The sequence below is a fragment of the Coniophora puteana genome (assembly GCF_000271625.1).
Source record: "Coniophora puteana RWD-64-598 SS2 unplaced genomic scaffold CONPUscaffold_7, whole genome shotgun sequence".
Classification (NCBI taxonomy): domain Eukaryota; kingdom Fungi; phylum Basidiomycota; class Agaricomycetes; order Boletales; family Coniophoraceae; genus Coniophora; species Coniophora puteana.
The window spans coordinates 2182856-2210323 of NW_006913059.1; the positions used below are offsets into that span (position 1 = coordinate 2182856).

At 53.8% G+C, this 27468-nt stretch overlaps 11 protein-coding genes across 11 annotated transcripts; 6 read left to right on the plus strand and 5 right to left on the minus strand.

Moving 5' to 3' along the window:
- Window positions 1–121: 121 nt before the first annotated feature.
- On the plus strand, window positions 122–1436 carry CONPUDRAFT_125712 (acid protease; the record flags this gene model as incomplete). Its single annotated transcript, XM_007771477.1, has 3 exons — window positions 122–389; window positions 442–1291; window positions 1352–1436. The coding sequence occupies 3 exons, from the start codon at window positions 122–124 to the stop codon at window positions 1434–1436; spliced, it is 1203 nt and encodes a 400-aa protein (XP_007769667.1).
- A 2014-nt stretch (window positions 1437–3450) lies between these two features.
- CONPUDRAFT_125715 (aspartic proteinase) lies at window positions 3451–4805 on the minus strand (the record flags this gene model as incomplete). Its single annotated transcript, XM_007771478.1, has 3 exons — window positions 4501–4805; window positions 3596–4445; window positions 3451–3535 (listed from the first exon to the last, which is right to left on the minus strand). Exons 1-3 carry the CDS (start codon window positions 4766–4768, stop codon window positions 3451–3453), a joined length of 1203 nt encoding a protein of 400 aa, XP_007769668.1. The 5' UTR covers window positions 4769–4805.
- A 1004-nt stretch (window positions 4806–5809) lies between these two features.
- CONPUDRAFT_154814 (uncharacterized protein) lies at window positions 5810–6746 on the plus strand (the record flags this gene model as incomplete). Its single annotated transcript, XM_007771479.1, has 5 exons — window positions 5810–5975; window positions 6192–6290; window positions 6341–6450; window positions 6503–6594; window positions 6668–6746. The coding sequence occupies 5 exons, from the start codon at window positions 5810–5812 to the stop codon at window positions 6744–6746; spliced, it is 546 nt and encodes a 181-aa protein (XP_007769669.1).
- Window positions 6747–8186: 1440 nt separating this feature from the next.
- On the minus strand, window positions 8187–10458 carry CONPUDRAFT_90847 (FAD/NAD(P)-binding domain-containing protein; the record flags this gene model as incomplete). The annotated part of the gene is made up of 10 exons (XM_007771480.1): window positions 8187–8608; window positions 8664–8776; window positions 8840–8993; window positions 9053–9367; window positions 9421–9784; window positions 9848–9894; window positions 9954–9996; window positions 10055–10151; window positions 10224–10333; window positions 10438–10458. 10 exons carry the CDS (start codon window positions 10456–10458, stop codon window positions 8187–8189), a joined length of 1686 nt encoding a protein of 561 aa, XP_007769670.1.
- A 349-nt stretch (window positions 10459–10807) lies between these two features.
- CONPUDRAFT_57356 (phospholipid diacylglycerol acyltransferase) lies at window positions 10808–13785 on the minus strand (the record flags this gene model as incomplete). Its single annotated transcript, XM_007770845.1, has 14 exons — window positions 10808–10993; window positions 11079–11207; window positions 11292–11498; window positions 11555–11615; window positions 11729–11904; window positions 11986–12093; window positions 12181–12260; window positions 12345–12417; window positions 12543–12584; window positions 12647–12694; window positions 12877–12958; window positions 13028–13174; window positions 13231–13451; window positions 13534–13785. 14 exons carry the CDS (start codon window positions 13783–13785, stop codon window positions 10808–10810), a joined length of 1812 nt encoding a protein of 603 aa, XP_007769035.1.
- A 1021-nt stretch (window positions 13786–14806) lies between these two features.
- On the plus strand, window positions 14807–15637 carry CONPUDRAFT_137811 (Isochorismatase hydrolase; the record flags this gene model as incomplete). The annotated part of the gene is made up of 1 exon (XM_007771481.1): window positions 14807–15637. Exon 1 carries the CDS (start codon window positions 14825–14827, stop codon window positions 15635–15637), a length of 813 nt encoding a protein of 270 aa, XP_007769671.1. The 5' UTR covers window positions 14807–14824.
- A 127-nt stretch (window positions 15638–15764) lies between these two features.
- On the minus strand, window positions 15765–15914 carry CONPUDRAFT_25910 (uncharacterized protein; the record flags this gene model as incomplete). Its single annotated transcript, XM_007770768.1, has 1 exon — window positions 15765–15914. A coding segment is annotated over one exon (150 nt), but the record flags the coding sequence as incomplete, so codon positions are not given.
- Window positions 15915–16923: 1009 nt separating this feature from the next.
- On the plus strand, window positions 16924–17331 carry CONPUDRAFT_33220 (uncharacterized protein; the record flags this gene model as incomplete). The annotated part of the gene is made up of 1 exon (XM_007770783.1): window positions 16924–17331. A coding segment is annotated over one exon (408 nt), but the record flags the coding sequence as incomplete, so codon positions are not given.
- A 2550-nt stretch (window positions 17332–19881) lies between these two features.
- On the minus strand, window positions 19882–22515 carry CONPUDRAFT_154819 (phosphoribosyl anthranilate isomerase; the record flags this gene model as incomplete). Its single annotated transcript, XM_007771482.1, has 2 exons — window positions 19882–22018; window positions 22121–22515. The coding sequence occupies 2 exons, from the start codon at window positions 22513–22515 to the stop codon at window positions 19882–19884; spliced, it is 2532 nt and encodes an 843-aa protein (XP_007769672.1).
- Window positions 22516–22760: 245 nt separating this feature from the next.
- On the plus strand, window positions 22761–24833 carry CONPUDRAFT_166219 (uncharacterized protein; the record flags this gene model as incomplete). The annotated part of the gene is made up of 3 exons (XM_007771483.1): window positions 22761–22987; window positions 23047–23305; window positions 23370–24833. The coding sequence occupies exons 2-3, from the start codon at window positions 23072–23074 to the stop codon at window positions 24831–24833; spliced, it is 1698 nt and encodes a 565-aa protein (XP_007769673.1). The 5' UTR covers window positions 22761–22987; window positions 23047–23071.
- Window positions 24834–25493: 660 nt separating this feature from the next.
- Window positions 25494–27325, plus strand: CONPUDRAFT_73852 (uncharacterized protein; the record flags this gene model as incomplete). The annotated part of the gene is made up of 3 exons (XM_007770945.1): window positions 25494–25754; window positions 25818–26187; window positions 26643–27325. The coding sequence occupies 3 exons, from the start codon at window positions 25494–25496 to the stop codon at window positions 27323–27325; spliced, it is 1314 nt and encodes a 437-aa protein (XP_007769135.1).
- Between the last annotated feature and the right edge of the window lie 143 nt (window positions 27326–27468).

The window sequence follows — 27468 nt, forward strand, 5'->3', positions numbered from 1 at the left end:
TGACGCCCGGGGATTGTATAAAGTCAGTCTCGAACCCTCCTTCGTTCTTCATCACCAGAGCCTCGTCTCTTCCGTGTCACATCCCAGCCGCTCCTTAGCTCAGCCCTCTTCGACCTTCACGATGTTCCCCTCCAAGGCCCTCCTCTCCCTCTGCCTCCTCGCTACCGCTGCTGCCGCGTCCCCCGTCAAGCGCGACAACAAGTCGACGCTCTCGTTCGCGACCCGCTTCAAGCAGCTCGACCAGGGCAAGACCATCGCTGAAGTCGACCGGGCTCGCGCTGCTGCCCTCCAGGGCGGAGCCAAGGGCAAGCGCGATGGCACCGTGTCTGTCACCAACGCCCAGGTCACTTACACCGCCAGCGTCGGTGTCGGCTCCCCTGCCACTCAGTGTACGTCTCCTCCAGAATCTTGCCAAACACAGAGTACTAAATGCTACCATAGACACCCTCCTGATTGACACTGGCTCGTCCAACACCTGGGTCGGTGCTGACAAGGAGTACACTCCCTCGTCCTCGGCCAAGGATACCGGAAACACCGTCGAGGTCTCCTACGGTTCCGGCTCGTTCTCCGGTGAGGAGTACACCGATACCGTGACCCTTGGCGACGGCCTTGTCATCAAGAACCAGTCCATTGGTGTCGCCTCCTTCGCCCAGGGCTTCCAGGGCGTTGACGGTATTCTCGGTGTCGGCCCCACCGACCTTACGAGCGGCACCGTCTCCAGCGAGGACACTGTCCCCACCGTCACCGACAACCTGTACTCGGCGGGCACCATCAACACCGAGGTTCTCGGCATCTACTATGCGCCTGCCGCCGGCTCGGACTCGACGGGCGAGCTGAGCTTCGGTAGAGTCGATACGAGTAAGACGACCGGCGACGTCGCGTACGTGCCCATCACCTCGATGGCGCCCGCGTCGCAGTACTGGGGCATCGACCAGTCGATTTCCTACGGCTCGACTTCGATCCTCGACAAGACTGCCGGCGTCGTCGACACCGGCACCACCCTCGTCCTCATCGCTTCGGACGCATTCCAGGCGTACCAGAAGGCCACCGGCGCCACCGCCGACTCGGCCACCGGTCTCCTCAAGGTCACGAGCGCCCAGTACAGCAAACTCGAGGACCTGAACTTCGAGATCGGCGGTACCAAGTACCCCCTGAGCGCGAACGGGCAGATCTTCCCCCGCTCGCTCAACAGCGCGATCGGCGGTGACGCCGACTCGATCTACCTGATTGTCTCGGACATCGGTACGCAGTCCGGCCAGGGCCTCGACTTCATCAACGGCTACGCGTTCCTGTAAGCATCCTTCGCTGCTCATCGCTTCTCTGCACGGCATGCTGACCACCCGACCTACAGCGAGCGCTACTACTCCGTCTACGACACCACCAACTCCCAGGTCGGCTTCGCGACCACCGCCAACACCGACGCCACCTCCAACTAATCGCGTCGCACATGCGAGTTAATAATCAAGCAGCCCAGATTCGGATGCCCCTTGCCAGTTATTTCTTGTGCGCACTTGGTGGTATGTGGCTATTGCGTCTGTAAGGGGCGCTCGTTGGTCACGCATGGACCGCGCGCCTACCGATCACCACCCTTGGACGCGGATCAAAACCCGCATTGACTCGACCCCGCTTCGACCCTACGCGCCCGCATCACTCGATTCCACCTGTCTGCGACAGGCACCCACTCGTTTCTGCTTTGTCTCCCTTTGTTCTCCTCAGTTACTCACATTATCTTTGTCCTTCGTGTTATTCACGACTTAACCCGTACGTTCCTTGCTTGTTTTATTTTTGACTCAGCCTTGTCTCGTAGACATATAAATACCCTCGATGTACCGTACTCAGACTTCAGTGAATTCTACATCCATTCGAGGTCATTCACACCGAGAACCACCGCTGTGAACCACCGCTGTCATCCGGTGCTCTTTGGAGCCGCTGAATCTACCAATTTCGATGTTGAACCACTTCAGGTTCGCAAAGAGACGAAAGAGAACAAGTACCAGATCGATCAGGTTTTCCTTGTCGTGGATCTGAGAATCGGGAAAATGAATGTGTTCGACATGGGTATTTTTTCGACCTCGTGACAGAACGCTGTTGGGGTAGGGCGCGGAGGCGTCGATTGATAGCGCAAGATCTGAAAGGTATGGACAGTGCTGTACTACCAAGGGTCAGTGAGTGCGATGGGAGAGTCGAGTTAGAGCCGGAGGCAGCGCAGCGAGGTGGAGGCAAGGAGAGGGCGCAGGGTGGCAATGCCCAGCTCAGGACGTGGCGCTTTTCAGTCCCTATACTCGAGTAGTGTTCTGGCTGACCCGTCGAGCGCGAATGAAGGAAGGGGGACCAATCGAGAAGTTGCGAGTGCAGAATGTACTAAGCGACTGTATGCATTCAATGCGTTCTGGATAATTGGCCATCATGAACCCAAAGATAGACCCTAGACGTGTGGCGCCGTCTGCGGTGCCGTCTGCGGTGCCGTCCTCAAAGAAAATATAAAGTGAGTCCGGAAGCCGGCCAAGCATCTTCATAATTTTGTGCAAATCTACTTTCAACCGCGAGCTTCGATGAACCCAAATTCCGAGTCAGAGCTTTCTAGCCATGGAACACACGGCTAAGAGAACCACGCCAATATAGCGAGTCAAGGTGCGGTATTTTGCTCATTTGGATCATCGTGTTGAAATCCATAAATGGGAGTCTGAGAATCCTGACCGCGCTTGCAGCAAGCTCGAGTACCTCGGATCTAGAAATATCATTGTAAGGATAATACCACCACATCACATCTAGCTCTTTAAGACAAGGGCAGCGTGAGTGAAGTGGCAACGTGCCTGCGAGCGCTTGTATCATCTGTGGCTCGCCGAGAGGTAGTCCACCGCCTGGTAGCAGGGGAAAAGACTCGTTTAAACACTTGAAGTCGCTTTAAGAAGATATACTTACTTCATGGTCCCGTAACTAGAATCTCCTTGGGGCCGAAAGTCGAGTCATGGTGGCAGAAGTCGAGGTCATCCTGGTAAAGAAAGGTACATGCCTGGAAAGTTTAGAGTAAAAGCAACGCGCGGAATGATTCGTCTTGGCATCGACGAGCATCAAAGTAGCGTCCAATTTTCAGTAACGAACTGCACTAAAATCAAAGTCGCCAACGGTAACACACCCTACACTTATGTGACCTGACTCACGAGATTCTGTAGTCTGACTCGTCACTGGCCCTCAACGAGCACACGGCACAAACGAAGGCACCATTCAAACAAGCGTAGTCATCACACCGAGCTCGTAGATCGTATGAAAAAAATGCCAATGAAGATTCGTAAGAAACCGTGCGTGCTAGTACACAATGAGACGTCATCCGAGGTCATAACTTATAACCTTTAACCACAAATGCCATGTATTACATCCCCTCACCACAGCCCATCGCACTCTCGTATTAGGCGAGACACGACTGCCCATCCGAACGCACGCGAGAGGCGCTTAGTTGGAGGTGGCGTCGGTGTTGGCGGTGGTCGCGAAGCCGACCTGGGAGTTGGTGGTGTCGTAAACGGAGTAGTAGCGCTCGCTGTAGGTCGGGTGGTCAGCATGCCGTGCAGAGAAGCAATGAGCAGCGAAGGGCGCTTACAGGAACGCGTAGCCGTTGATGAAGTCGAGGCCCTGGCCGGACTGCGTACCGATGTCCGAGACAATCAGGTAGATCGAGTCGGCGTCGCCGCCGATCGCGCTGTTGAGCGAGCGGGGGAAGATCTGCCCGTTCGCGCTCAGCGGGTACTTGGTACCGCCGATCTCGAAGTTCAGGTCCTCGAGCTTGCTGTACTGGGCGCTCGTCACCTTGAGGAGACCGGTCGTCGAGTCGGCGGTGGCGCCGGTGGCCTTCTGGTACGCCTGGAACGCGTCCGAGGCAATCAGGACGAGGGTGGTGCCGGTGTCGACGATGCCGGCGGTCTTGTCGAGGATCGAGGTCGAGCCGTAGGAGATCGACTGGTCGATGCCCCAGTATTGCGACGCGGGCGAGGTCGAGGTGATGGGGACGTAAGCGACGTCACCGGTGGTCTTGCTGCTGTCCGGGCCGCCGAAGGAGAGCTCTCCTCCGGTGTCGGAGCCAGCGGCGGGGGCGTAGTAGATACCGATCGACTCGGTCGAGATGGTGCCAGCCTTGGCGAGGTTGTCGGTCACGGTGGGGACGGAGTCGGTGCCGGAGACGGTGCCCGAAGTGAGGGCGACGGGGCCGATACCGAGGATACCGTCGACGCCAGAGAAGCCCTGCGCGGACGAGGCGACACCAATGGACTGGCTCTTGATGACGAGGCCGTCGCCGAGGGTGACGGTGTCGGTGTACTCCTCACCGGAGAAGGAGCCGGAACCGTAGGATACCTGGACGGTGTTCCCGGTGTCCTTGGCTGACGACGAGGGCGAGTACTTCTTGTCAGCACCGACCCAGGTGTTGGACGAGCCGGTGTCAATCAGGAGGGTGTCTATGGAAAGGTTTAGCACGTGGTGTTTGGCAGGACGCTGAATAGATAGACGCACACTGGGTCGCAGGGGAGCCGACACCGACGCTGGCGGTGTAAGTTACCTGAGCGTTGGTGACAGACACGTTGCCGTCGCGCTTGCTCTTGGCGCCGCCCTGGAGAGCAGCAGCGCGAGCCCGGTCGACTTCAGCGATGGTCTTGCCCTGGTCGAGCTGCTTGAAGCGGGTCGCGAACGAGAGCGTCGACTTGTTGTCGCGCTTGACGGGGGACGCGGCAGCAGCGGTGGCGAGGAGGCAGAGGGAGAGGAGGGCCTTGGAGGGGAACATCGTGAAGGTCGAAGAGGGCTAAGGTCAGGAGCGGCTGGGATGTGACACGGAAGAGATGGGACTCTGGTGGTGAGGAAATGAAAGAGGGCTCGAGACTGGTTTTATACGTTTCTTGAGGCCCCAGCGATTCTCCGGAATGAAGATGGAGACACGCGGCATACTGTCATGCCAGATACAAGGATTGTGTTTGAGCTGGCGCGCGTGCTGATAGAGGGTAAACCCAAACGGGTCAGAAGATCGGGAAAACGGGTGGATGGAGACAAATGATGGGCAGCAGATGGCGATCGAAGACGTTGCAGCATGGATTTCTTGCGGACTTGATGATGACGATGTGTAGCCTGTCCTACACTGCCCACAAATCGCACCCTGTTTGAAGGAAAAGGACATACGAGTAGTCGGGGTTTCGAGGCCGTATGAGCTCGCAATGCATGGCTGTGGAGGTGCAATGTGCTGGAGGATGGTTCGTGCGATAGGTCGAAGGTCTTGGCACCGATGAATAGCCTGTGTTTCGTCTACGTGATGATAGGCTCTGACATGATAGATTCAACATACAAGCTCGGCTCATATTGAAATTTCTGGGAGTTGACATGTATCCATTCATTGATAAGGGTTTTGTCTCCGTTTTCCGTTCGCTCAGTCTCGACCAAGGAGCTAGAAGGTGAGTGAGCGTACTTGAAGCGCGTAACAACTCATTGCTGACACGGTGGCAGCTGACCTTGAAGGGGCGGGTGTATGGATGTTGGTCCGGGGGGGTGTGGATGGTCGACGCGAGAGGACGCATGCGAAGGTGGAGTCGAAGAAGGCGCTTCCCCAGATCACCTGACCCCATTTAGGCAAGGTGCGGTCGGCTAGCAACCGACGTCCAAATCTGTCACTTGCCTCCGACACTCGACCTTGTGTTTTCCACTCACCACCGCATGCATGTAGCACCCGTTATCGCTCCTTGCAATTGCGAATTATATTACGCGTCCTACAAGATTCCAACTCGAAGCTAGCCAGGCCAACAGGAATGATGTAAGAATGTGCCCAACTGGCAATACAATGACGCCCACATTCGAAGAAGACAGATCGCGCAACGCGCTTAAGCTTCTTCACAGGAAGAATCGTCTCCAGACCGTCTGCTGTGTGGAATATCGCAAACGCGAAGCTGCTTCACGCAAGCTCAATCCATCATGCCAAGCCACCCCCAGCATCAGCCGTAGTCACTGTACGTTCGTCTATTACGTTCATGCATCAGAGCTATCAGAGCACTGACAGCAGCTGACAACGCATTACCACACACGACCACCGTTCACGGGCGTACACGGGGATTTTCAAGTCCGGCGCCATGAAAGTCTATTTGTTCCAAACCAGGAAACCTCTGGATGCTGACCGGCGAAGATGCTTCGGAACTTGTTTCGGCGCATCTGACAATGATTGACAGGTGACACCACACGCCTCGAGTGCCAAAAGCGATACACCGTCGGCAACACCCTACGACATCGCCAGCAGTACAGCAAAGCCTACAAAATGAGGTGCAGACGTTTGTTTCGTCCATTTTTTCGCCAAGGTTTTCCGATAACTTGTGTCTAGGGCTGATAGCGATGGGCAGCAAAGGTCCGAAGCTATCCCGAAGCACCGACGTCGTCAACGTTGATCACTTCGATTCCCGACCAGCGACCCGCGACAGCACCCTGCAAGACGTGCGTGCTTTGCTTTCAGGCACGAGATTGCATTGAGCACGCTTGCCTATAGCCGCGCATGCGCTCTGCTGTGCTTCTCTGCTCGAACGCCGCGTGGAGCACTACGCCGTCGCATCCAGGCGCGCATGACGACTCAGCACGCCAGTGCGTCATTGAGACGCGTAACCTCGTCGCCTACGACCGACTTGCAGCCGACCGTATGCCGCAAGTTATGCAGGCTTTTCCTTGGCTTCTTCTCTGGCGTGCTCGCGTTGATGCGCCCGAATTCCTCTGCGGTATTCGGTTACTCGGCCTAGTGTCGGTGCCGGGGCCTGCGCTAGCATCTTTTCTGCTATACATGCACTTCGGCTTGTTTAACTTATATTTCTCTACAGATCAATTATCTCGGGCTCGCTTGTGTTCTCTCTGTATAAATCTGAATAAGTCAGACATGTTCTATAATTACTCTCAGGTACTGATGGATTTTCTGGCTGAACGGTCTTCCTCGAGAACACACCCACTCGATGCCTGATCTTCGTCGACGTCGGGAAATCGTATGCTTCTCCATGCTTCTTATCACGTCATAGGCAACAGCGAGCTGGTACGGTAAGTACCACGCGATTCAGAACGCGCTGAAGTTCGCGATAAGAACGAGCAGCACGCGAGAAATGAAGCCGAGGCTGTTTGTCGTGGGTTCAGCGCCATGACGTGCCTGAGTCGTTTGAAGGTCTTTGTGGGTCTTCGTCGTATGTATCATGACATTTCTCGACATTTTCCGGCGATTTCTCTACCGGCGAGTTAACACGGGCAACTCTCCCCGCCATGTTGCTTGTTTAACGGTTCCGACTGTTTCAACTGCTTTGTATCCTCAAGCTGACTACATTTAGGTGCACTTGCTACTGACCACAAGCAGTGACCTAATACTGGACCATGTGGTTGTCGGTTACGTATAACATCTGGACTCTGGCGCGCTTTAGACCGTCACTTTTATCTTCTTCTTCTAGCATTCTCGTCAAAGCACGGAGCGTGTCGAGGCTGAATTTTATGGTTATCGATACCACGTTCTGGTACAAGATAAGTGTACGTAAAATGTAAGCAACGTGTAATAGTCGTTTGCAATCTAACTTTCAATGCACGTGTTGAATTCGTGAGCCTGTCATCATGTTCACGTAATCGGCCGATGCCGAGATAAGATAATAAGACACGAGATGGGTGGATAGACCACCAGACGAGTCACAAGTCCCGGGCCAAGGCTCGGGAAAGCAGAAGCTATTTATTAGAGAATCAGAAGCTAAATACGAGTACAGGAGCTATACAGAAGTACTCCTAATGTATTTACTAGTATAAAGGAAGCGAGAAATCATACCTGAGCGCTATCAGCGTATCGCACACCCTTTCTAAGCGTGAATCCCAAGAGCACGTCTGTACCGTCACATATTTAATGCTGATCGGCGTAGTCATTTCAGGCCTATGTACTGCTCGACTGAAGCTTCTGTCCATTACTTATCCTAAGGGTTTGAAATTACCTTTTCTTGGATACTTGGTTCGCACCACGCGTTAACGGTGAGCATTCTTACGACTTTACGCCATAAGTTCTGCTGCAGCTCGGAATGAATTACTTGGACAACTTCATAACAGTATTAGCAGTCCCCTATATTCTATATCCTCTAGAGACGGCTCGCGTAGTAGTACACCCTGTAAAAACACAATGTGTAGCAGTTGAAGCTACGGCGATAGTTTCAAGACGGCACCAGCACTCAAGCTTCGGCGCTCAACACCTGCAGCCCCAGATTGCCCCGCTCGAGCCGTATGGCGCGTCCATCAACACCCTCGACCTCCAAGTTGTGCAGCGACCACTCCTGGTGGATAACGCGCCGGGCGTTTGCGTGTTCGACAACTTGTCTTGTCTCTTTTTCCCCTGGCAAAACGTGTCCGTTGGTAGCCTGGTGCTCTTCAGATCCTTGCTCCTCCGAGCGGGACTGAACGAGCCTCATAGCTTCATCCGTGTTTACAGCCGGCGCATTAACATCCAAAACAGATGCAGGCAAGCCCGAGTGCTCCGCGACGGCTTCACGCTGCTCGGGAGTTGTCAGTCCGAAGGCCTTGGAGCAGAAGTTCAGCGCGTGGTCCACTTCTGCGGCTGTAAGCCGCGTGCCGACATCAGAGGCGCCGTGGATCACTGATAACTCGATGTCAGTATCAGTTAACTCGGTTTAAAGATATGTGAAACCCACGGGGACGGATGATAGCGAGGCCACGTTGGAAGCTTTCCACGTCGACGTCGCCCGATGCGTCGATGTTCTCACCACGAATTTCTTTGTATGCGCTGAGCACGACGACCTGGAAGCTACAGTCGCAGACCACTCGTTCAGCTTCACGCCTATCCAAGAACGGGGAGAGCTTGACACACCGAGTGTAGCTCGTTGCAACGCGTTTGCTATGCCAGGCCACTGCCTCGGCTTCAGTGCAATCGCCACGTACCGAGGCGCAGATCGAGGCTGCAGCGGACAGAGCAGACGTAAACGCGAGATGGCACCCCGACGAGAAGAAGGGGTCGATGAACGCTGTTATACCCAACACCTCAGTATCATGCTTTGTATTCATGCAGCGTAGATGAACCCACCAGCGGCGTCGCCAATGATTCTGTACCCTGGTCCTGCGTAGCCTTCGGCAGAGTAGCTGAAGTCGCTCGCCATTCTGACTCTGGTTTCCTTTTGTTCTCCGGCGCCTTTCTTGGGAACGAGGGTGCCGCTCTCGAGCATCTTCATGAGGCCGGGCGCGAGTTTGAGTATAGATCGGTACTTGTCTTCGAGGGAGGAAGCCGAGCCGTCGTCGCGCAGGGAACGAGACATGGCGGTGTACGCCGACTGAGCGAGCACGACGCCGACTGAGACGGTGCCGTCGTTCACAGGGATGTGCCATGCCCAGCCTGACCTGTCTGTATTATTAGTTAGTAATGAGACAAGAAGCAAAGGGAAGAGAAAGACAAACCGTCCAAGCCCTCAAACCACGGTGCGCCCGCTCGCGACGTACCCTCGCCATAGTGGCGAGTCCCGGTCCAGTAGCCCCATATCGCGATGTTTTTCAGGCTCTCAGCCATACGTCTATCTTTGCGGTAAGTCGTAGAGAGGATGCCACGTCGACCCGACGCGTCAATGATGTAGTCGAATGACGTTGTGCCCTGGGTTTTCGTCTGAGACTCGCCTGCAGGGAGAGAAGAGGTCCATGAAGCGGCTATCGGCCTGTCAGGTTCGGTAGGAGAGAACTGAAGCTCGTCGACACGCGTCAGTTGGTGCACAGATGCGCCACACGAGCTAGCGTGCTCAAGAAGAATATGATCGAATTCGGAGCGGACCTTGAGTATAAAATGCATGAGATTACGGAACGCATTGATCATGAAAAGCCAGAAGAAACGTACGACATTCCAGGAGCTGTTGTCCGGACTAGCTGCGGTGAAGTCGGTGTCTGTATATACATAGTGTCACTCAGTAGGTTCTGGCAGGACAATAGACATGCAGACGAACATCCTTCCGTCTTGAACTGTGCGAACTTGATGGCGGCACCGGGCTACGTAATAGTCCAAAAATGAATGACACATACTTGCGCTCTTGATTACTCGACGCACCTTGGGCGCAAACCCATGTTGCATGAGCTTCTCCTGGGCACCGATGAACTTCGAATAGTGTCGAACGGATGGGATCAGACTCTCGCCAATGTGGTATCTGTGTCCGGTAATTGCGTTCGTTAGCTGGCGGTGTATTACATAATCAGCCATGGTAGCATAAGTAACGAACCTCGGGAATTGCGCCGACTCTAAGACGGCGACCTCAAGGCCCTCGCGCGCCAACGCGGAAGCGGCGTAGCTACCGGCCGGACCTCCGCCGATGATAAGGACTTGGACGTGCTTTGGGTGATGATATGTCAGCGATTCGATTTTATGTTATACGCGAACGAGGTGCATAGACACGAGAGTCAAGCGGGAGAGTGGGTATGAAAAGTAGAGCCTACCTGAGGCGGCAAAGAAGACATGTTTACTGGATCTATGTGAGGTGAGAGGAAGAGAGGAAGAGATGATGACCTTCAAGGAAAGATTAGATGGCATTTATACTCCTGGTGAAGCAAAGAACGCTTTCTTCCTCTTTCGCACCGCGAGATCACCTCTCGAAGCTAACCGCAAAAGTCAGTATTTGGATATCAACCTGCCAGTCCTTCCGAATCTCGAGGATCATGCAGCTAGCCATTCCGGTTCTCGAGGATCATGTATCTGGTTGTTCCGAAATTCAAGGATCATGTGAGATATATTCGTTATACACACAAAAAATGTTGTGTGCTCAGCGTCGTAATCCAATTTCCATTTGTAACATCTCAACGGCTGCGTCTAGTCCCACTTGATTCGTGCCGCATACTCTCGTATTCGTGACACAAATGAGTCCTCGATTTCTTCCACCGCGCCCGTCGCCGCTTTGAGAATAATCTCGTTCAAACCCGTCGAACCAAGGATATCGACGTGGTCACTCGTATTCGCGCCACCGCGAGGTATGGTGGGAACCGGACGGTGCGGAAGCTGAGATTGTCATCAGCAAGTCCACATCAGCCGTATGAAAAAGGAAGGGCAAGAGCGATAAAGGCGGGAAAGGGAAAAGGCACACCTCAACCGTCGTGATGTTGATGCCGCCCGGGTTCCATCGTGGGCGTTTCCACCCCTCGACGCACATTGCACCTAAAGAGAGGAGCGATACAGTGCCGTCACCTTCTCCCATCTTCACGCCGTTTCTGACCTGTGTCCATGATCAACGCCACTGATGATGAGCGCCCGGTATAACCTCGCACATTTCGAGGCGCTGGGAGATTTTTGTACACACCTTAGGCACGACGCTCTCATCCGTGTACTCCGAGTCAATCCAACTCGTCTGTGCAAGCGGAAGCTCGAGCGGCATGCGAGAGCTACACTCTGTTCCACTGGCGTCATCCTCAGCGTCCTCAGTGTCGTCGCATACGGGCTCAGTGGTGGCTGCGTCGACGGCAAGGTCACCATATGCTTGCGGGCCGTGGGCATACCAGTATGAACGCTGTGACAAGCAGATACGTTGTTAGAAGCGGGGAAAGCGTGAGACAGAGGTCGCACCTCGGTATCCTTGCCATGTCCGTATACACAGATGATACGCATTGACGGTGCGTTTGGTAGCCTGCCGTCCCCGTCGGATTTAATAAGACAGCCACCAAAAAATACCAAAGGTCGAAAAAACAAATAGAGAAAAATACAAAAAAGAGAGAGAAAGAGACAGGCAAGGCGACTAACCGGACCTCGAGAGGATTGTTCCATTTCGTTGGGTCTCCATCGTTCCTCTTTAGCACCTCCTCGTCTCGCTCGATCCCGAAACTGTAGTTTGTGTCAATCATCTTCTGGAACGCAGACGGCGTTCGCTCAAGGATCCAAGTGCTTGCTTCGTCTGCAGTCATGTTGCGTGTGCCTGTCTCTTCCATGAGGCCGGTCTCAGCGGAGGCTGCTGCTGCGCCAAAGACGCCCGCACCGTCAAGAATAGAGGACGTGGATACTGTCGATGATGCAAGGGACCGGAAAGCAATTAATTCGCCGTGCGTGTGAGTTGCGTCTGCTGGGTCGTCCGGCGCAAAAGAGGTGTTGCCCCATACGTCTGAGCCACCCTGCGGGGTAGAAACGAGTTGGCATGGGGTGTATACGTGATTTTCGGGGAGATAGGAGGGTGAGAGCGAAGAGGAGAGAAGACGCACCTTGATCCACATACTCGCACTGCCCGCCCAGCTGCGGAAGAGCTTTTGCCGTTCTTTGCGCGAGAAGAAACGCTCGAGCACTGGATATCGCGCAAGCGTTAGCCCGGGCAAGGTTAATCGGAAGCTGTGAAAGAAGAAAAGGCGAGAGAAAGATGGTAACATACCGTATGCGCCCGCAGGATTCATTTGCACCGTATCCTTCATCTCGCCCGACAGGAAGGCGGACATAGCCTTTGCCTATAGTTCGTGTATGTAGCACGTTTTCAGACATCGAGACGAGGAGACATACCACGCCCTGAAATCTTGCGTTAGCCAGATGTTCTGATGCGACGAGCTCAAATTATAATTAGGGAAAGGCTTACAAGGTGCGTTCCGGCGACGCTGATGTAGGTCTCGATATGGTTCTTGATTTGAACGCAATTCCGTCAGCAATATTATTCCCGTAATGCGCTCAACAAGACAGTACCTCGACCCAATCAGGCCCGCCATTCCCGTGCTCTGGCGATTCGACCCACTTGAAGCTGACGAAACGACGTTATGAGCCTACGATCATGTGAGGGAGGGTAGGACGGACAAGGACATACAAGTACTAGGGATAGTTTGTAGTGTAGGTATATGCGTATGAATCCTGATGGTAGGGGCAGCGTACTCACCAGCATTACCTACAGTTCATGTTGCGACTCAGTCAGCTTGGACTCTAATTCGCAGCAAAGGGCGACGACTTGCCGTGCTGCCCATCGAATGTGCCGCGATGACCACCTTGCTTTTCTGACGTTTCCTGTTCGGCTGGGGTTAGCCTCCACCTTATTCTGCGCATGAACGAGGGCGAACTAGACTGGATACGCACCGAAGACCCTCAATAGTGGACTTCAATCTGGAGAAGTATCCGTCGCGCTCTTCGAGATTCGAGAGTGAAAGACGCCAATCGTAAGGTGCGAGATGTAGGTTGTTGGTATCATAGTTGACGACCGCAAGATTTTCGATGACCTTGGACCTATCCATCGCCGACGTTTACGCATACATCATCGAAATAGCCAAAGCGGGACTCACCAGATCCAATACCCCTGGACGAACGAGCTGGCGGCGGCAACGCCCTCCGCAGCGCGCACCTTAGCACCAGGGGGGTCGAGGCCAGTGTGGGGATCGAGCATCATGGCGGATATCCAGCGATCGCGGTTGAACGTGACTTGGGTGATCATGTTGAATCCGCCCCACATCTTCTCGCGGAAAAAGGTCCTGTATTCGGGTTCTGTCGACCAGCTCTCCAGACTCTGTCGCCCACAATGTCAGAGCCGTGTCCATCCAAGGTGAGACGAGGCGATGGAGAGCAGTATAATACGAACAATGACGCACAGTGGACACAATCCCTGGAACCAATACAACCGGGTGCTTTGCAGTCAGTCCCCTGGCTTTGGCAGCCTCACCAACCTGGAACTCGCGTCCGTCATTGTTGAGTTTCCAGACTTCAGGGATGTTAGACTTGAAGCGCAGCCACTCTGTCTCGACTGCGGAGAGGTCAAGGTCGGGAAGTTTGACGGCGAAGTCGTATTCATCGAGGAAGAGAAGGAGCTGTGTATGGAAGTCGCGCAGGTCGAGGGGCTGCATGATGATGAGTCCCATGAGGACGCCAACTGTATGCGTCGGACACGAGTTCAGGAAAGATGGTTAAGAGAGGGAGAAATGAGCGAAAGCAAGGAGAGTCGTAGGGAAAGACGCACTGAGGATGCCAAAGGGGAGGAGGAAGCGGGCTTTGCGGTATATCGGACGTTCGTGTTTCTATCTCGGACACCATCCATAAGCAAAGTACACCGTCAGCAGTGTGTGAATGCATACAGCCGTATGCGCCTGCGCCTCAACAAGCTGAGACTGCTGGCGTAATTCGCGCCTCATTTGCTTGGCATTCCACTTCGGCGAGCCTGGCGTGTCGCTCTCGTCATCGCTCTCCTTTCCATCATTATCGTGAGCGGGATGTGAAGGTACGAGAGCAGAGTCGCTGGCTGAGGCGGCGACGGACTGGGTCTTGCGGTTGCGTAGGGATCCTGACATGACCCAATGTTATTCAAGTTGTTCGAAACCAGACGTCGGAAAAGAATGAGATGGGGCGTTATGGGGGGTAAGCGTGGTTACTATGAGGGAGTCAGAAGGAGGCTGCCTCCTCTACAGCTGGGAGTTGGTTGCTGCGGTCGAGGAGACAACCTGTTTTCTGTGCCAAATATGTCGAGAACGTACGGCCCGGCGGACGCGTCGGCATGCTTAGCACGTGCAGTTCGCGTCCGTCCAACAAACCACCATAACGTCATCGTGCCCCTATCGTCCACCAACGCTTATCGCAGTGCACCACAGCAACGCTCTGCAGCACCACAACGGAAAGTATACAGGTGCGTTCTCACAAGCAGTGAATCCACGGGCCCTCTAGGAACAAACTCAGAGTCAACCGTCGATTACAGTTTGCTTGCATCACGCAGCATCGCCAGAAATACCTTCATCATAAGGTACGTACATATCCGTTCACATCCTACGAAATTCGGGCAAGCGCTTATCCGCTATCTCTCCGGCTCTTGTATCCTCCCTATACTATCGTACCGACAACATACTCGCCACCACTCCACAAGTCACCGAAATCCATCGCCTCTAGCCTACTGCCATGGGAGAGACACGCAAAACTACGCTACACACTCTCGAAACCGCCATCCTCGGCAAATCTGCGCTCCTCATCATCGACACGCAGAACGACTTCGTCGAGGGCGGCTCGCTCGCCGTGCAAGGCGGCAAGTCCATCGTGCCCACCATCAACAAGCTCCTTTCTCTCCCCGGGTTCGCGCTCCGCATCGCAACGAAGGACTTCCACCCGCCCGATCACATCTCGTTTGCGCGCACGCATGGCAAGGAGGAGTTCGCAGACATTGAGATTCACCCACCAGAGGACCTCGCCCCCGACGAGCATGATCGTGATACGCTCGGCCCGCTGAAGCAGACGCTGTGGCCTGTGCACTGCGTGCAGGGCACACCGGGGGAGAGTCTCGCTCCCGGGTTGAATGTAGATGCCCTCGACGCGGTCGTGCACAAGGGCACCCACAAGGGCGTTGAGTCTTATTCTGCATTCATTGATCCGTGGGGCCTGTGTCCGACGGGGCTCGACGGGATTTTAAAGGAAGGCAGGGTTGACAAGAAGTCGCGTGCATCGGGCGACGGGAGCGAGGTGGAGAAAACGCAGGCAGACGAGGGAGAGGAGAGGGTGCCGGTGAAGGATGTGTTCATTGTGGGTCTCGCGAGTGACTTCTGTGTCAAGTTTACGGCGATGGATGCGGTCAGAGAGGGGTATGAATATAGAACATGGGTCATCACGGATGCGACCAAGGCTATCAAGCCCGACGAGATTGACAAGCACTGGGAGGAGATGAAGAGCAAGGGCATAGTCTTGGTGACGGTAGACGAGGTGGTGCAGAAATTAGGATGATGTATCCACAGAACAAACACGTTATGAAGAAAGCCTATTGTGCTCGTTGTACTCATACACGTTATAATGTGAACAAATGCATTGTTCAGTTTGGCTGGTTCATCGTACGCGACATACGTCTGCAATGAGAAAGTTCAAGAAAAAAAACGCAATAAATATTGAGACCCGTAGGTCTACCACTCTGGAAAAGCGTGTCATCCTTGTGCAGGGGCCATGCTAATCTTCTCTGTATCGTTCCAATTTTTACGTATGTCACCCCGAAGGGTACAATAGTTGAGGTTTACCTTTTGTGGTCGTGGTCAGTGGCTCTGTATTTGCCTGGAGTCGCGGGGTACTTAATATGGAAAGTGATCGGTCTCTGTAGCGTCGTACGTCAATCGGGAATCGGAAACTCGGATGCTCCCGGTTAGCACCTGCCACCCGATGACCTCCCATTCTTTTCCATCTAATCCGATGAGGACAGCACACGCGTCTGACCTTGGTGTGTGGACTGAGCGAAGGCCTTCTTGAAGACAAACGACTTGAAGTATCTGGCCCATATAGCCCAACTGACCATACATCCTCACGGCATCCGTCAAGTTACCGACATGTTTGTACTCCACTAGTACTGGGCAGCTGATACCAGGGCGCGTTTATGAGTTCGGTCCGCATGCTGGCGTTTTCAAGATTTAGATATGGCAAATGAGGACCGGTGAGAAGTCTTGGACAAAAGCCAACCTTGTAAAACGCCACAAGCGCTTGAGGCCCTCGAGGACCCTGTAAGTTGTCTACTAAAATATTAACCTTTTCATCATAGCCCTGCATCGAGCTGTGGTGAGTCTCAACATAGCAGCGTCATGATTGCAGATGGAGACATGTAAGGGCAGCTCTGACTTTACATTGAATCAGCTTCCTTCCGCCTCTACTCTTTGCGCCTTAATCACCCTCTGGCACTGGGATAAAGATACTGTACAACGTCACGGTGCCTTTCCCACTGGTCAAACCTTCGGTAAGCTTATGTTTAATACTGACCCTCGCCCTATTACAGGTTGTATTCTGATCGGACAGAAGTCCAGCCACGAACTGTCAAAAGCAAGCGCTCGAGCGCTCCGAAGTAACCGCATGATGCGCGCGGCCCATGGCAGGCCACAGCGTCGCAGGCCTGTGCGACCCGCCCTTTGAACCACTACCACCACCATGGCAAACGACCCTCAGAGTACGTCCTCCCTTTTTTCTCAGAAGTCCACTAACATTTCATTCATGGGAATCAAGACAATTGGCAGAAGTTAGCTCAAGGATGTGCACAAGGTGCTGTGTACGACTCGAACGAGCGCCAGCCGCACTCCAAGTGTCTTCCAGGGACCAGGACTGGCGTACTTGAGAAACTCCGAGAACTCGTCGATGACGAAGCGCACAAGATCGTGTGGCTCTGCGGGGAGTCGGGGTCGGGAAAGTCGACGATAGCGCATACCCTCGCAGACGAACTCAGAGATACGAACAGGCTCGCAGCTTCATTCTTTTTTTCCAGAAAACATACTAAGCGCAGCACGTTCGACCATGTCCTCCTCACCCTCGCGTATCAGCTGGGAATACACCATCCCACTGCAAAAGAGATCATTGTGAAGGCCATCGCCGACGACCCGGCCTTGCTCTCCACCGAGAAATCGCGCAGGGATCAGCTCGAGGCACTCGTCATTGAGCCTCTAAAGGCTCTTGTACATGTGTGGGAAGGTCAGGATGGCATGTCTCTTATCTTTGATGCTCTCGATGAAGGCGTTACGACAGGTAAAACTCCTATCCGTGATTTCGTCGCCTTGCTCGCCCGCCTCATACGCAAACACAGTCTTCCTATCCGCAATATCATCATCACTAGCAGGACCTGGCCTCAGATCAGGTCGATCATGCGCCGCCGCAGTCTTTTGGACATCATGAAAGTGATCAGCATCGACGAGTATGACTCCCGCGAGGATGTCGCTGCCTTCCTTCATCACGCTTTCAACGAGATTTACGATGCTCATGACCTCTCGGACTTTGTTTCGACACCGTGGCCAAGCATTGCCGATTTCTCGATGCTATTGGCACGAGCAAACGGCCGTTTCATCTTCGCAGCCACCATCCTCCGCCAGATTGACCAGGATCAGCCGCATACCCGCCTCCCACTCGTGTTCAATATGCTGCGCGGTGGAAATGTGTCTCGCACGCTGGGGGGCGTCAATGATTTGTACACCGCCATCATTGCTGAAATTGACCCATCTGTTCGAGAGAAAGGCCTCAAATACCTCTCCCTCATCGTCAATCTCGCCGAACCACTCGCCCTCGCTGACTTGAATCAGCTCTTCTCCGATCACGTTCAGCCCTATCTCCTTCCCTTTTCAGCTATGGTATCTATCCCTCCCACAGATTCATCGGATCCGGTCCAGATATTCCATGCTTCACTCCGAGACTTCTTGCAGAAACGTGAACAGATCAAACGCGAGCAGTCCTCTATCCCTGTCCCCTCAATACACAATCTCCTGACGGCATGTTGCTTCCGTACGTTGTCCAGTCTCTTCAAACGCGACGTATGCAGGCTAGATGACCTTCGATACGCTTGCCGGAATTGGCTATACCATCTCGAACAGACGTCCCCGAATGACAGGATCCATGACACTCTTCTTGACTTCCTCAAACGTCGTGTTCTTTTCATGATTGAGGCTCTTTTTGTCTTCGGCGAGCCAGGAACCGCAGTCGAGCAGTTTAGGGCTGCTAGAAAGCTCGTCAAGGTAACGTTTTGTATCGCCATCTCCATTCTGATGTACTAATCATAACCGCGACAGGATTGGGTGGAGCCATCTTTTCTGCGTAAACATGATGAAGCTATGGGCTTGCTTTACAACAGCTGGTGTTCGACTCCGGATTTCTTCGATGCGATCAGCGTGTCAGTTCTTGTATACGAGTCTGCACTCCCTTGCAGTCCAGAAAATTCTACTATCCGCCTCTCCTATCAGCACTTACTTGAACAAGCATCGTGCTTTTCCTTCGAAGAAGGGCTGCATGAGGAGTGGGAGTGTATCACACGTGTCGTAGTCGACGAGGGTATGGCTTACTATGACAGTCACCCTACATGGACGCTCTCATTTGACACCTTAGAGCTTGCGCTTTGCTGCTGAAGTGGTTATTCGAATATGGGACACAGCTTCAAGACTACTCATCAGGTCGCTTCCTAGAGAGTCTGAATGGTTCCCACGTGGTACCATCACCCATGGCGGCTCATACTTTATCTTCCAGAAATTCGTGCGGCCAGGATGTCGGGGCCCGCGGTCTCCCAACGGGTTATGCTTATGGCGACTATCGGATGGCACACACACACCTAGCTCGTTAGTCCATCTACAGAAATTCTGATAGGACGCCCAAAATGTTCCTTGGATGGAACCAAGATTGCCTGCGTGTTCCTACAGAGAGATGACCACGTTCTTTTTCTCCGCATCTACGACTCAGTTACTTTCCTACAGCTTTCAGAAACAGTACTCTTCGAGTCCGTCCCTATACCACCCAAGTATGACGAGGTGCATGTTGAATTTTCCCATGATAACACACGGTTTATGGTTTATGCCCGGATTCTATGTAAGTGTTGTCGTGCTCATCGTTGATCCTAAAACTGGTTAAAAGGTGAAGGAAATCGAGTGTCCTTGCTCCAAATGGGATCAACAGAAGTCAAGAACGCATTTTATCAATCCTTATGACGACTCCTTTGCTTGCGCCGACTCGTCCTCGCCAGGCAACGACATTTCTTTGCAATAATCGAGACGGTATAGACTTATCTCCGGTGGTGCACTCGGAGTTGGTGGTTTACAGCGGCCGTTTGGTAGGCATCAAAGTTGGTGACAAAATCTGCGCAGTTGGCGGACCCTCCAGGACTTGTTGGAAGAAGCAGAGCGACGAGTGCTTCAGTCCGATACGATTAGTAGCCGATGATCGTAATGAATTCTTTTATACTACGCGTCGCCGTTTGCGTGAATCGGGTGCACACCCGTGCGAAATGCGTCACGGATCCTCTCCAACATGTACCCCAAGAGCTTACTACCAAGCTTACTACTGATTTTTTTTGCTGTTGAGCCTTGTGGCATGTTCAACCCTTTCTCAAAGTCTCATTCGTTCACTGTATAAAAACCAAACACCAATGAGACTTGATGAGAGCGCAATGAGAATACGTAAAGTTACCTAAGACAAAATAAAGCAAGCAAAACATACATCATGCAAGTATATCACATCCTCTACAGCTGCGATCACCCCTTGACGGCCTTAACAAACGCAGCTACCTTCTCCAGATCCTTGCCCGTACCATCCGCATTCTCGACGCCACCACTCACATCCACCGCCCACGGGCTGACCTTTTCCACCACAGAACCGACGTTCTCAGGCGTAAGCCCGCCAGCAAGAATGATCGGAAGAGCGCTGCCTTCCCGCTCCTCCTGGCCCGTCCCGTTTGAAGCCTGTGAAGCGTCGAAGGAAACAACGCGGGGCGCGAGCTCACCCGCGCGGACAATGCGCTGCGCGAGGTCGAGGTCAAGCACTTTGCCTCCGCCACCTGAGAGACCGGTACTATCGGGCCGCATCGCGTCGAGGAGGACGAACTTGTGCAGGCCCGGGCAGGAGACGTCGCGAAGGCCGCTTTCCTTTGCTTTCTCCGAGGCTCCGTTTGACTCAGCAGAGCCGTTTGGTTGAGGGGAAGAGGGCGTCTCGACGTGGAACGCGCGCACGACGGGCACGGGGATGTGTAGTGCCCATTCGGGCGGCTCGCGCCCGTGCAGCTGGACCATGTCGAGCTGCGCGCCTTCGACGGCGTCGAGGATCTCGGAGAGGGTTTGGCCCTGGAAGACGCCTACGAGCAGCGGGCGGCCCTTCGACGCCGCGAGACGTGTCGCGTGGGAGGCGAACCAGGGCAGATTTTGGCTGTCCTTTGGGCGAGGGATGAGCGGGGACGGTGTTGGCGCTTCGGGGGAGCTACGTAGTGTGCGTATGGCGAGGGAGATTTCAAGTGCTGCCTGGGTAGAGACTACACGTTTGGACTTGGGTGCGAAGACGAGGCCGAGCATGTCTGCGCCTGCCTGAGACGCCGCGAGCGCCTCTTCCTTGTTCCGGATTCCGCATATTTTGACGAGTGGCTTATACGCAGGCGTCGGTGGTGGCTTGGGCGTTCCGAGCAGCTCGTGGATGAATGCGGCGGTGTCCTTCGCCCGCATCAGGCTCTCGCCGACTAGGACGGCGCCTACTCCTTGGCGAGCAAAGGCGCGCACGTCTGCCGGGCCGGTTATCCCGCTAAGCGCGCAGAGGATAGACCCTGGCGGTGCGTGTGCTGCGAGCCGTCCGGTCGTGGACATGTCAACGTCGAAGGAGTGCAGGTTACGGTTGTTTACGCCGACGACCTTTGCACCAAGCTTGCAGGCTGCCTTCATCTCGGCGGCGTTGTTCACCTCAACGAGGGGTTCCATCCCCAGTGAACGCGAATAGTCATAGAGAGCCTGCAGGCGATGGGGAGGAAGCATGGCGACGATGAGAAGGACAGTGTCCGCGCCTGCAAGACGCGCTTCGTCTATCTGGTATTCGTCTAGGATGAATTCTTTGCGGAGAATCGCGGGCCGGTTGGGCAGGTGCGACACGGCGAGACGTGCAGCCCGAAGATCGGCAAGGGTGCCCTTGAACCACGTCGGCTCAGTAAGCACGGAGATGACAGCCGCGCCGGCGAGTGCGTACGCGAGCGCCTGTGCACCGGCGTCGGCACCTGGGGCGATGTCGCCTTTGGACGGGCTCGCGCGCTTGATCTCGGCCATGAGCGCAGGTTTGGACTGCGCGAGCCGGGCAGGGAAATCAATGAGGGCTGGAGATGCACCACGTGCGATTTGTGCACGTAGGAAGGCGGGAGCGTGCCCTGGAACAAGCTTCGCATCTACGATGTCTTGGGCACGCTGGGCGTAGATCCTGTCGAGGATGCTTGGCGCGGCTTTCGCCACTGCTGACCCGTTCGTGCCTAGCTTCCCGGCTGAGCCATTGACAGCCTGCGACGGGGCGAGTACTTCAACCGGGAAGGGAGGGAGACCTGCGTCGACGCCATATTCGGGATTGTTTCTCCACTCGCCGCCATTCAGCTTGAGGAAATTTCTGAGCAGCGCGTCGCCCTGCTCGCAGACGACGCTCTCGGGGTGGTACTGAACCGCTGCAATCGCGAGCGTACGATGGCGGACGCCCATGATGACGCCTGTGTCGGATGCGGCGGTGGGTGCGAGACATGATGGGAGGGTGGAGTGGGCGGCGGAGAGGGAGTGGTATCGGGTGACCATAAAGTTTTGAGGGAGCCCGCGGAATATGCCCCGGTTGTCGTGGGTGAGAGGTGATAGCTTTCCGTGCATAATCTCGCCAGCATAACTGGACGGTCGAATAGTAAGGCGGTAGACAAATGCGAGTGGACGGGATGAGTGTATGCGTTGTCAGCAGCAGGTCAAGAGCGCATATAACCACATGACGTACGCAATATCTCCTCCATAGGTGTTCACGATGACTTCCAGACCCATGCACACGCCCAGTATCGGCACCTTGCCGGCCCAATACTTGATCGCCTCCTCGCACACGCCTGCGTCGTCCTTGGGGTTGCCCGGGCCGGGAGAGATGATGAGCCTGCCGATCTTCATTTGCGCAAATAGACGAGCTGCATGTTGGATAGGGACAAAGTCATTGCGGACGACAGTAACGCGGGCACCAAGGAGACAGAGGGATTGGTATAAGTTCCAGGTGAAGGAGTCGAAGTTGTCGATCATGAAGACGTCGATGGGCTCGAGCAGATGGGAGGGGAGCGTCGGAACGTCGTTGGTCGAGGAGCCAGATGGGGTGGGAGCATTAGCTAGCATCTCGGAAGTGGAAACCATGGTCGAGGAGGAAAGGAGAGGTGGGGACGTGTCTGGGTGGCGGTGGATGACTCGACTTTGTCAGTGGTGGGAAGCCCTGGGCGTTGGACGTGCGGGTTATGTACAAGTACGATGTTTTGGATTTGCCGAAAAGATCGAAACAACGATGGCACCGGCCGTGTCTCAGCTGTGAAATGAAGCAATTAGGCTGGGAGTGGGATGGAGGTGGGTTGCGCTGTTGAGCGCTGCAGAGCAAGTCGGACTGTCGGATTCATCGGTGCCATCAATTCCGTTCGCCGTTGGACAGCTCGGTTGACAGCTCAAATCGTCAAACCTACACCTGTATCAGCCTCTCGAAATCCCACAACAGCCCGAGATCGCGCATGTCTCCAACTTATGTTGTCAGTTCAGGACAGCGTTCAGCGCTTCAGCGTTGGTTCATGCAGAGAGATTGTTGTGCCAACTCCACATGGGCACATGGGTCGAGTATTATGTACGTGTACAAATCCACCTCTTCCAACAACCAACCTTATGCTTGCGCATTCTCTTCAGTGACGCCGCATAACATACCCTCGAGATGCATCCAGTGTTCACCATATCCGAAATATTATCCAATATCCTTACTTTTGTACAGCACCCGCAGTTCCTTCCTGGCCATCGCAAGAAGTCCGCCCTCCCAGTCCTTGCTAGGACGTGCAAGACATTCAAGGACCCTGCCCTCAATATCATATGGGCAGGACGTATCGGCCTTGGGGAGTTGGCCCATGTCTTGCCTAGGCATGCGCTCGTGCTGAATGATCATTACTACGTCGTAAGTATCCTTAGCTAAAGTTGATTGTGTATCCCCATCATCTGTTAACTGTCTCCATGGATAGGTCGATATTAACCCACTCATGATTACACGCGACGACTGGTCTCACTTGTATACCTATACCTCCCGGGTGCGCGACCTCCATCTCGATGTGGGCGCTGCGCCATGTGGGTTCGCTCTCACCACCATCCTCGCTTCTCCACCCCCCACGATCTGTCCATGCGCCTTCCCCAAACTTCGTCGTCTGATTGTTGGAGATTCTGACACACCCTTCGGCTTTCTTCTTACGGATGGTCTTGAGGATCTCGACTTGTGCCTATCTACCTCAATGGATGATTCTCAGGTGGCAGCACTTCTCTACAATTCGCTCCCGAAACTCAGGAGATTCAAGTTATCACTGTCCGATCCCGATCTCGATCTCGAGGGCGACAACGACGGAGAACTTTTTCAAGCCGCGCATGTCCAACTCATGCAAGTGATAGGCTCGTTCTCCCAACGAAGAGGACTAGAGGTGCTCGATTGTCCTCCGCTAGATGTAGACGCGTTGAGGTTGGTAGGAGCGATGCGGGGGCTGCGAGAACTCGTATTGAACAACACCATATCCGCAACACTGATTCACCTCCTTAAAATGGCTCAGGTCTACCCTCAACCAAAGCTTGAATTTGCGAACCTGCATTCAATTGAGCTTCGGGTGGAAACCCTCGAAGACGGGATAGTGTTTCTACAGGTGATGGACCGGCTTCCAAGAGACATTGTAGTGTTCCTGGAGTCGCCATCATTACACGATTTGAAGCACTTCTTCTCAACCTTGCTCGAATTTGGCGACAAGGAAATTAAGCGTGTATTCTCTCTGAGAGTGATTGACGAGGACATCTTAAACGCAGACTTATCCCCGGTAAATGTCGACACGCTTCGTCCGCTCACATCTTTTGCATCGTTGGAGCGTCTCGTCCTCAATCTACACCTTCCCTTCTCGCTCACTGACGCTGACATCGAGCGCTTTGCTCGCGCATGGCCCAAACTCCATACCTTCGAAATTAATTGGGGAGCCGGATGGGGCAAATCCCCGCTGATCACGGCTACTGGGCTCATCGCGCTCGCGCGGCACTGCCCACGCCTTGCCTCGCTCACGCTTCCTATAGACGCATCGGCACTCCGATTGAGCGACATGCCTGCGTTCTTTGCCAATATTTCCGCGAGGTCTCTGGTAGATGGGGAGCCAGACTTGAGAAGGAATGCCCACCTTTGGCGGATCGACATCTCTCATGGCTCAATTATTTCGGAGCCTATGGTACTTGCACTCCTGCTCGCGAGTCTCTTTGCGAACCTCGATAGTTTATATTCTGGGTTTCTATATGAACGAAATTCACGTACAGCGGTTGATCAAGGAATAAAGGTGGTGAGACGTATGGAGGCGGAGGGCGTATTTAGTTGTTGGGGATCTGGACCTGATGCATGGAACATCAAAGCATTGGTGAAGGCACTGACGCCTCTTTCCTCTGATAGCTCTGTAGGATGGCAAATCTGATCTGTGGCTGGTCATCAACTTCGAAGTATAGGTTTCTGCTTTCACTTGCCTACCAATGAGTCTACTTACAATCACTTTGTAGCGCTGACTCATATATTCAATCGACGTTTAAAATTTGTGTTAATGAAGTAGGAAGGCCGAGGCTTCACCAGAGATATATTGAAGGAGGGTGACATAACTTCCTGGCCTTGAGCTCAAACATTTAAACGGGTTCAGGGTCGTAGCAGCGCTGTTGGACCTCAAGGCCATAGTTGGATAGCTCCAGAATGAATCGATATTGTGTCATCTGATGGTACGTCCTAGCCAAGGGCTGCTGCAGAGTGCATCGAACTAGAAAGCCATCATGCATGAGTTCATATATAATCATCAAATCAAGATTTCAGCACTCTCGACGCCTTTAATTTCTCTCCTCAGTCTACGCAATCTACACATCGTGTTATCAACTCACACACCATCCGAACACTATCGCTTTGTCTTGATCAGCTTCCAGCCAGTTCATGGCCGGCGCCAGTTCATGATCATAATTATCGCGTGAACAACGTACGTAAAAGACAACGTGAACACAACGCGTCCACCGGCTACATCGATATTTTCAACGCTCGAATCTTTCTTCATCCCAGTCACAGCGTCCTCAGTCAACTCTGCTATCATACATTCAACATGCATCCAGCCCTCGCCATACCTGAAATTATCGCCGGGATCTTCTTCTATATACCTATGACGGCGAAAGAGAGACCCGATGATTGGCCCCCCTACGCTTCCCCCTACGTCAAGAAATCCCATCTTCCAGCACTTGCCAAAGTTTGCAAAGCGTTCAGATCTCCTGCGCTTGACTTCATCTGGGAGTCTTTATGGGGCCTTGAGAAGTTACTTGAGCTTTTGCCCAAGCATGCGCTAGTACGGGATAACCGCGGCCGTATCGTGAGTTTCCATATCCCAGGTTGACTTTATATTCTATCTGCTAACGATCCCAACCATGGATAGGTCGATATCGGTGTCCTCTCGCACGACGACTGGTTTGCCATCTTTAATCACACGTCTCGTGTGCGCAATCTCAATCTCATTATGTCGGTTGACCCATCCCCGCCGTATATGCTCCCTTTCATCACTCGCCTCGCCTCTCCCCCACTCACCGTTGGTACCTGCGGCTTCCCCAGACTTCGGAACCTTTGTCTCCGAGGTTCCGATTTGAATCTCCTCGGCTTCCTTCCTCTGTGCTCTCTTGAAGGCCTCTATCTGAGCGTCACTGAATATACGCCGATGGATCCTGCTCAGATAGCCACGCTCCGCCGGGATGCACTTCCGAACCTCACAAAACTCAAGCTAAGTCACAAATGGTCAGGAAGTGCATCAGGTAACCGCTGCCGAGCCATCGAAACTCAGTTTTGCCAAATTATACGCTCGTTTTCAACAGGAAGAGGGATCAAGACTCTAGACTGTTCTCATATGGATGCCAATACACTCAGGGCGGTAGGGGGGGATGCAAGAGTTTGAAGAGCTCACACTGCATAACTCCATCGGTGTGGCATTAAACCGTCTGCTGGAAGTGCCTCAGTAAAGGCTTGATTTTCTAAACCTGCGTTCAGTGGTAGTTACAGTGGACGACCTTGGCGACGGGCTGAGGTTCTTGCAGGCGATGAATCGGATTCCAGAGAAAATCGAGATGCGGCCCTATGCGAGCTATTATGCAACCTCAGCCAAATCGGCTAATGCCGCCACAAACAGCTGCCCACAGCCTTCGGCACTTCCCACGCTCCTTGCTTGAACTCGGCAACAACACCATTAACCACTTATCCACCTTGCGCTTAGTTTCCGGTATTGCCGTCCCTACTAACCCACGCGAACCTCCAGTGACCTTAGGCACGCTTCGTCTGCTTACATCATTCGCGGCGTTGGAACATCTCAAGCTTGATCTACCCCATCCCATTGTACTGACAGACGCCGACCTCGAATGCATCGCTCGCGCATGGCCTAGGCTGAAGACATTTGAGCTCAACCGGAGATGTGGTTGGGGGATTCCACACTCGTTGATTACAGTTGATGGGCTCATTGCAGTCGCGCGTTACTGCCCACACATAACCTCACTCGCGGTTACTATCAACTCCGGGTCAATCGGAGAGCCGAAAGACGTGCCTCCCTACTGGGCTGCTCACCAAGCGAGGTGGTACGAGGAAGGGGAGACCTCCCTGGGACGAAATACCTCGCTCACGCATCTCGCTCTTATCTCCCCTATCGTTCCTAGCTGCGTCGCTCTCGGGCTTCTGCTGGCAAGTCTTTTCAAGAACGTCACTGATTTGGAGGCGCAGGACGCGGACGTTGGCCGCGGACTCAAAGAGGTACGGAAGAGGGCGAAGCGTGTTGAGTCAGAGGGTGCGTTTGGCCCGCAGGGATTCGTACCTAGCGCGCGGAACTTTTACATTATGGGAAAGGGACTGGGAGAGAGGATGGATGTTGAGTTACGACCCTGTGGATCGTTGGAGTATCGGGTCTGATCGGACGCAAGACTGCCATTAATGACTTAGCTCACTCGTTTACCTAGTTTGTATGTACATCAATATCAACATTACCGAACATCTTCATGCAGACCTTCAAGCGCCTGCCCACACAGCCTGCTCGCGCTCTCAAGTGCACCATC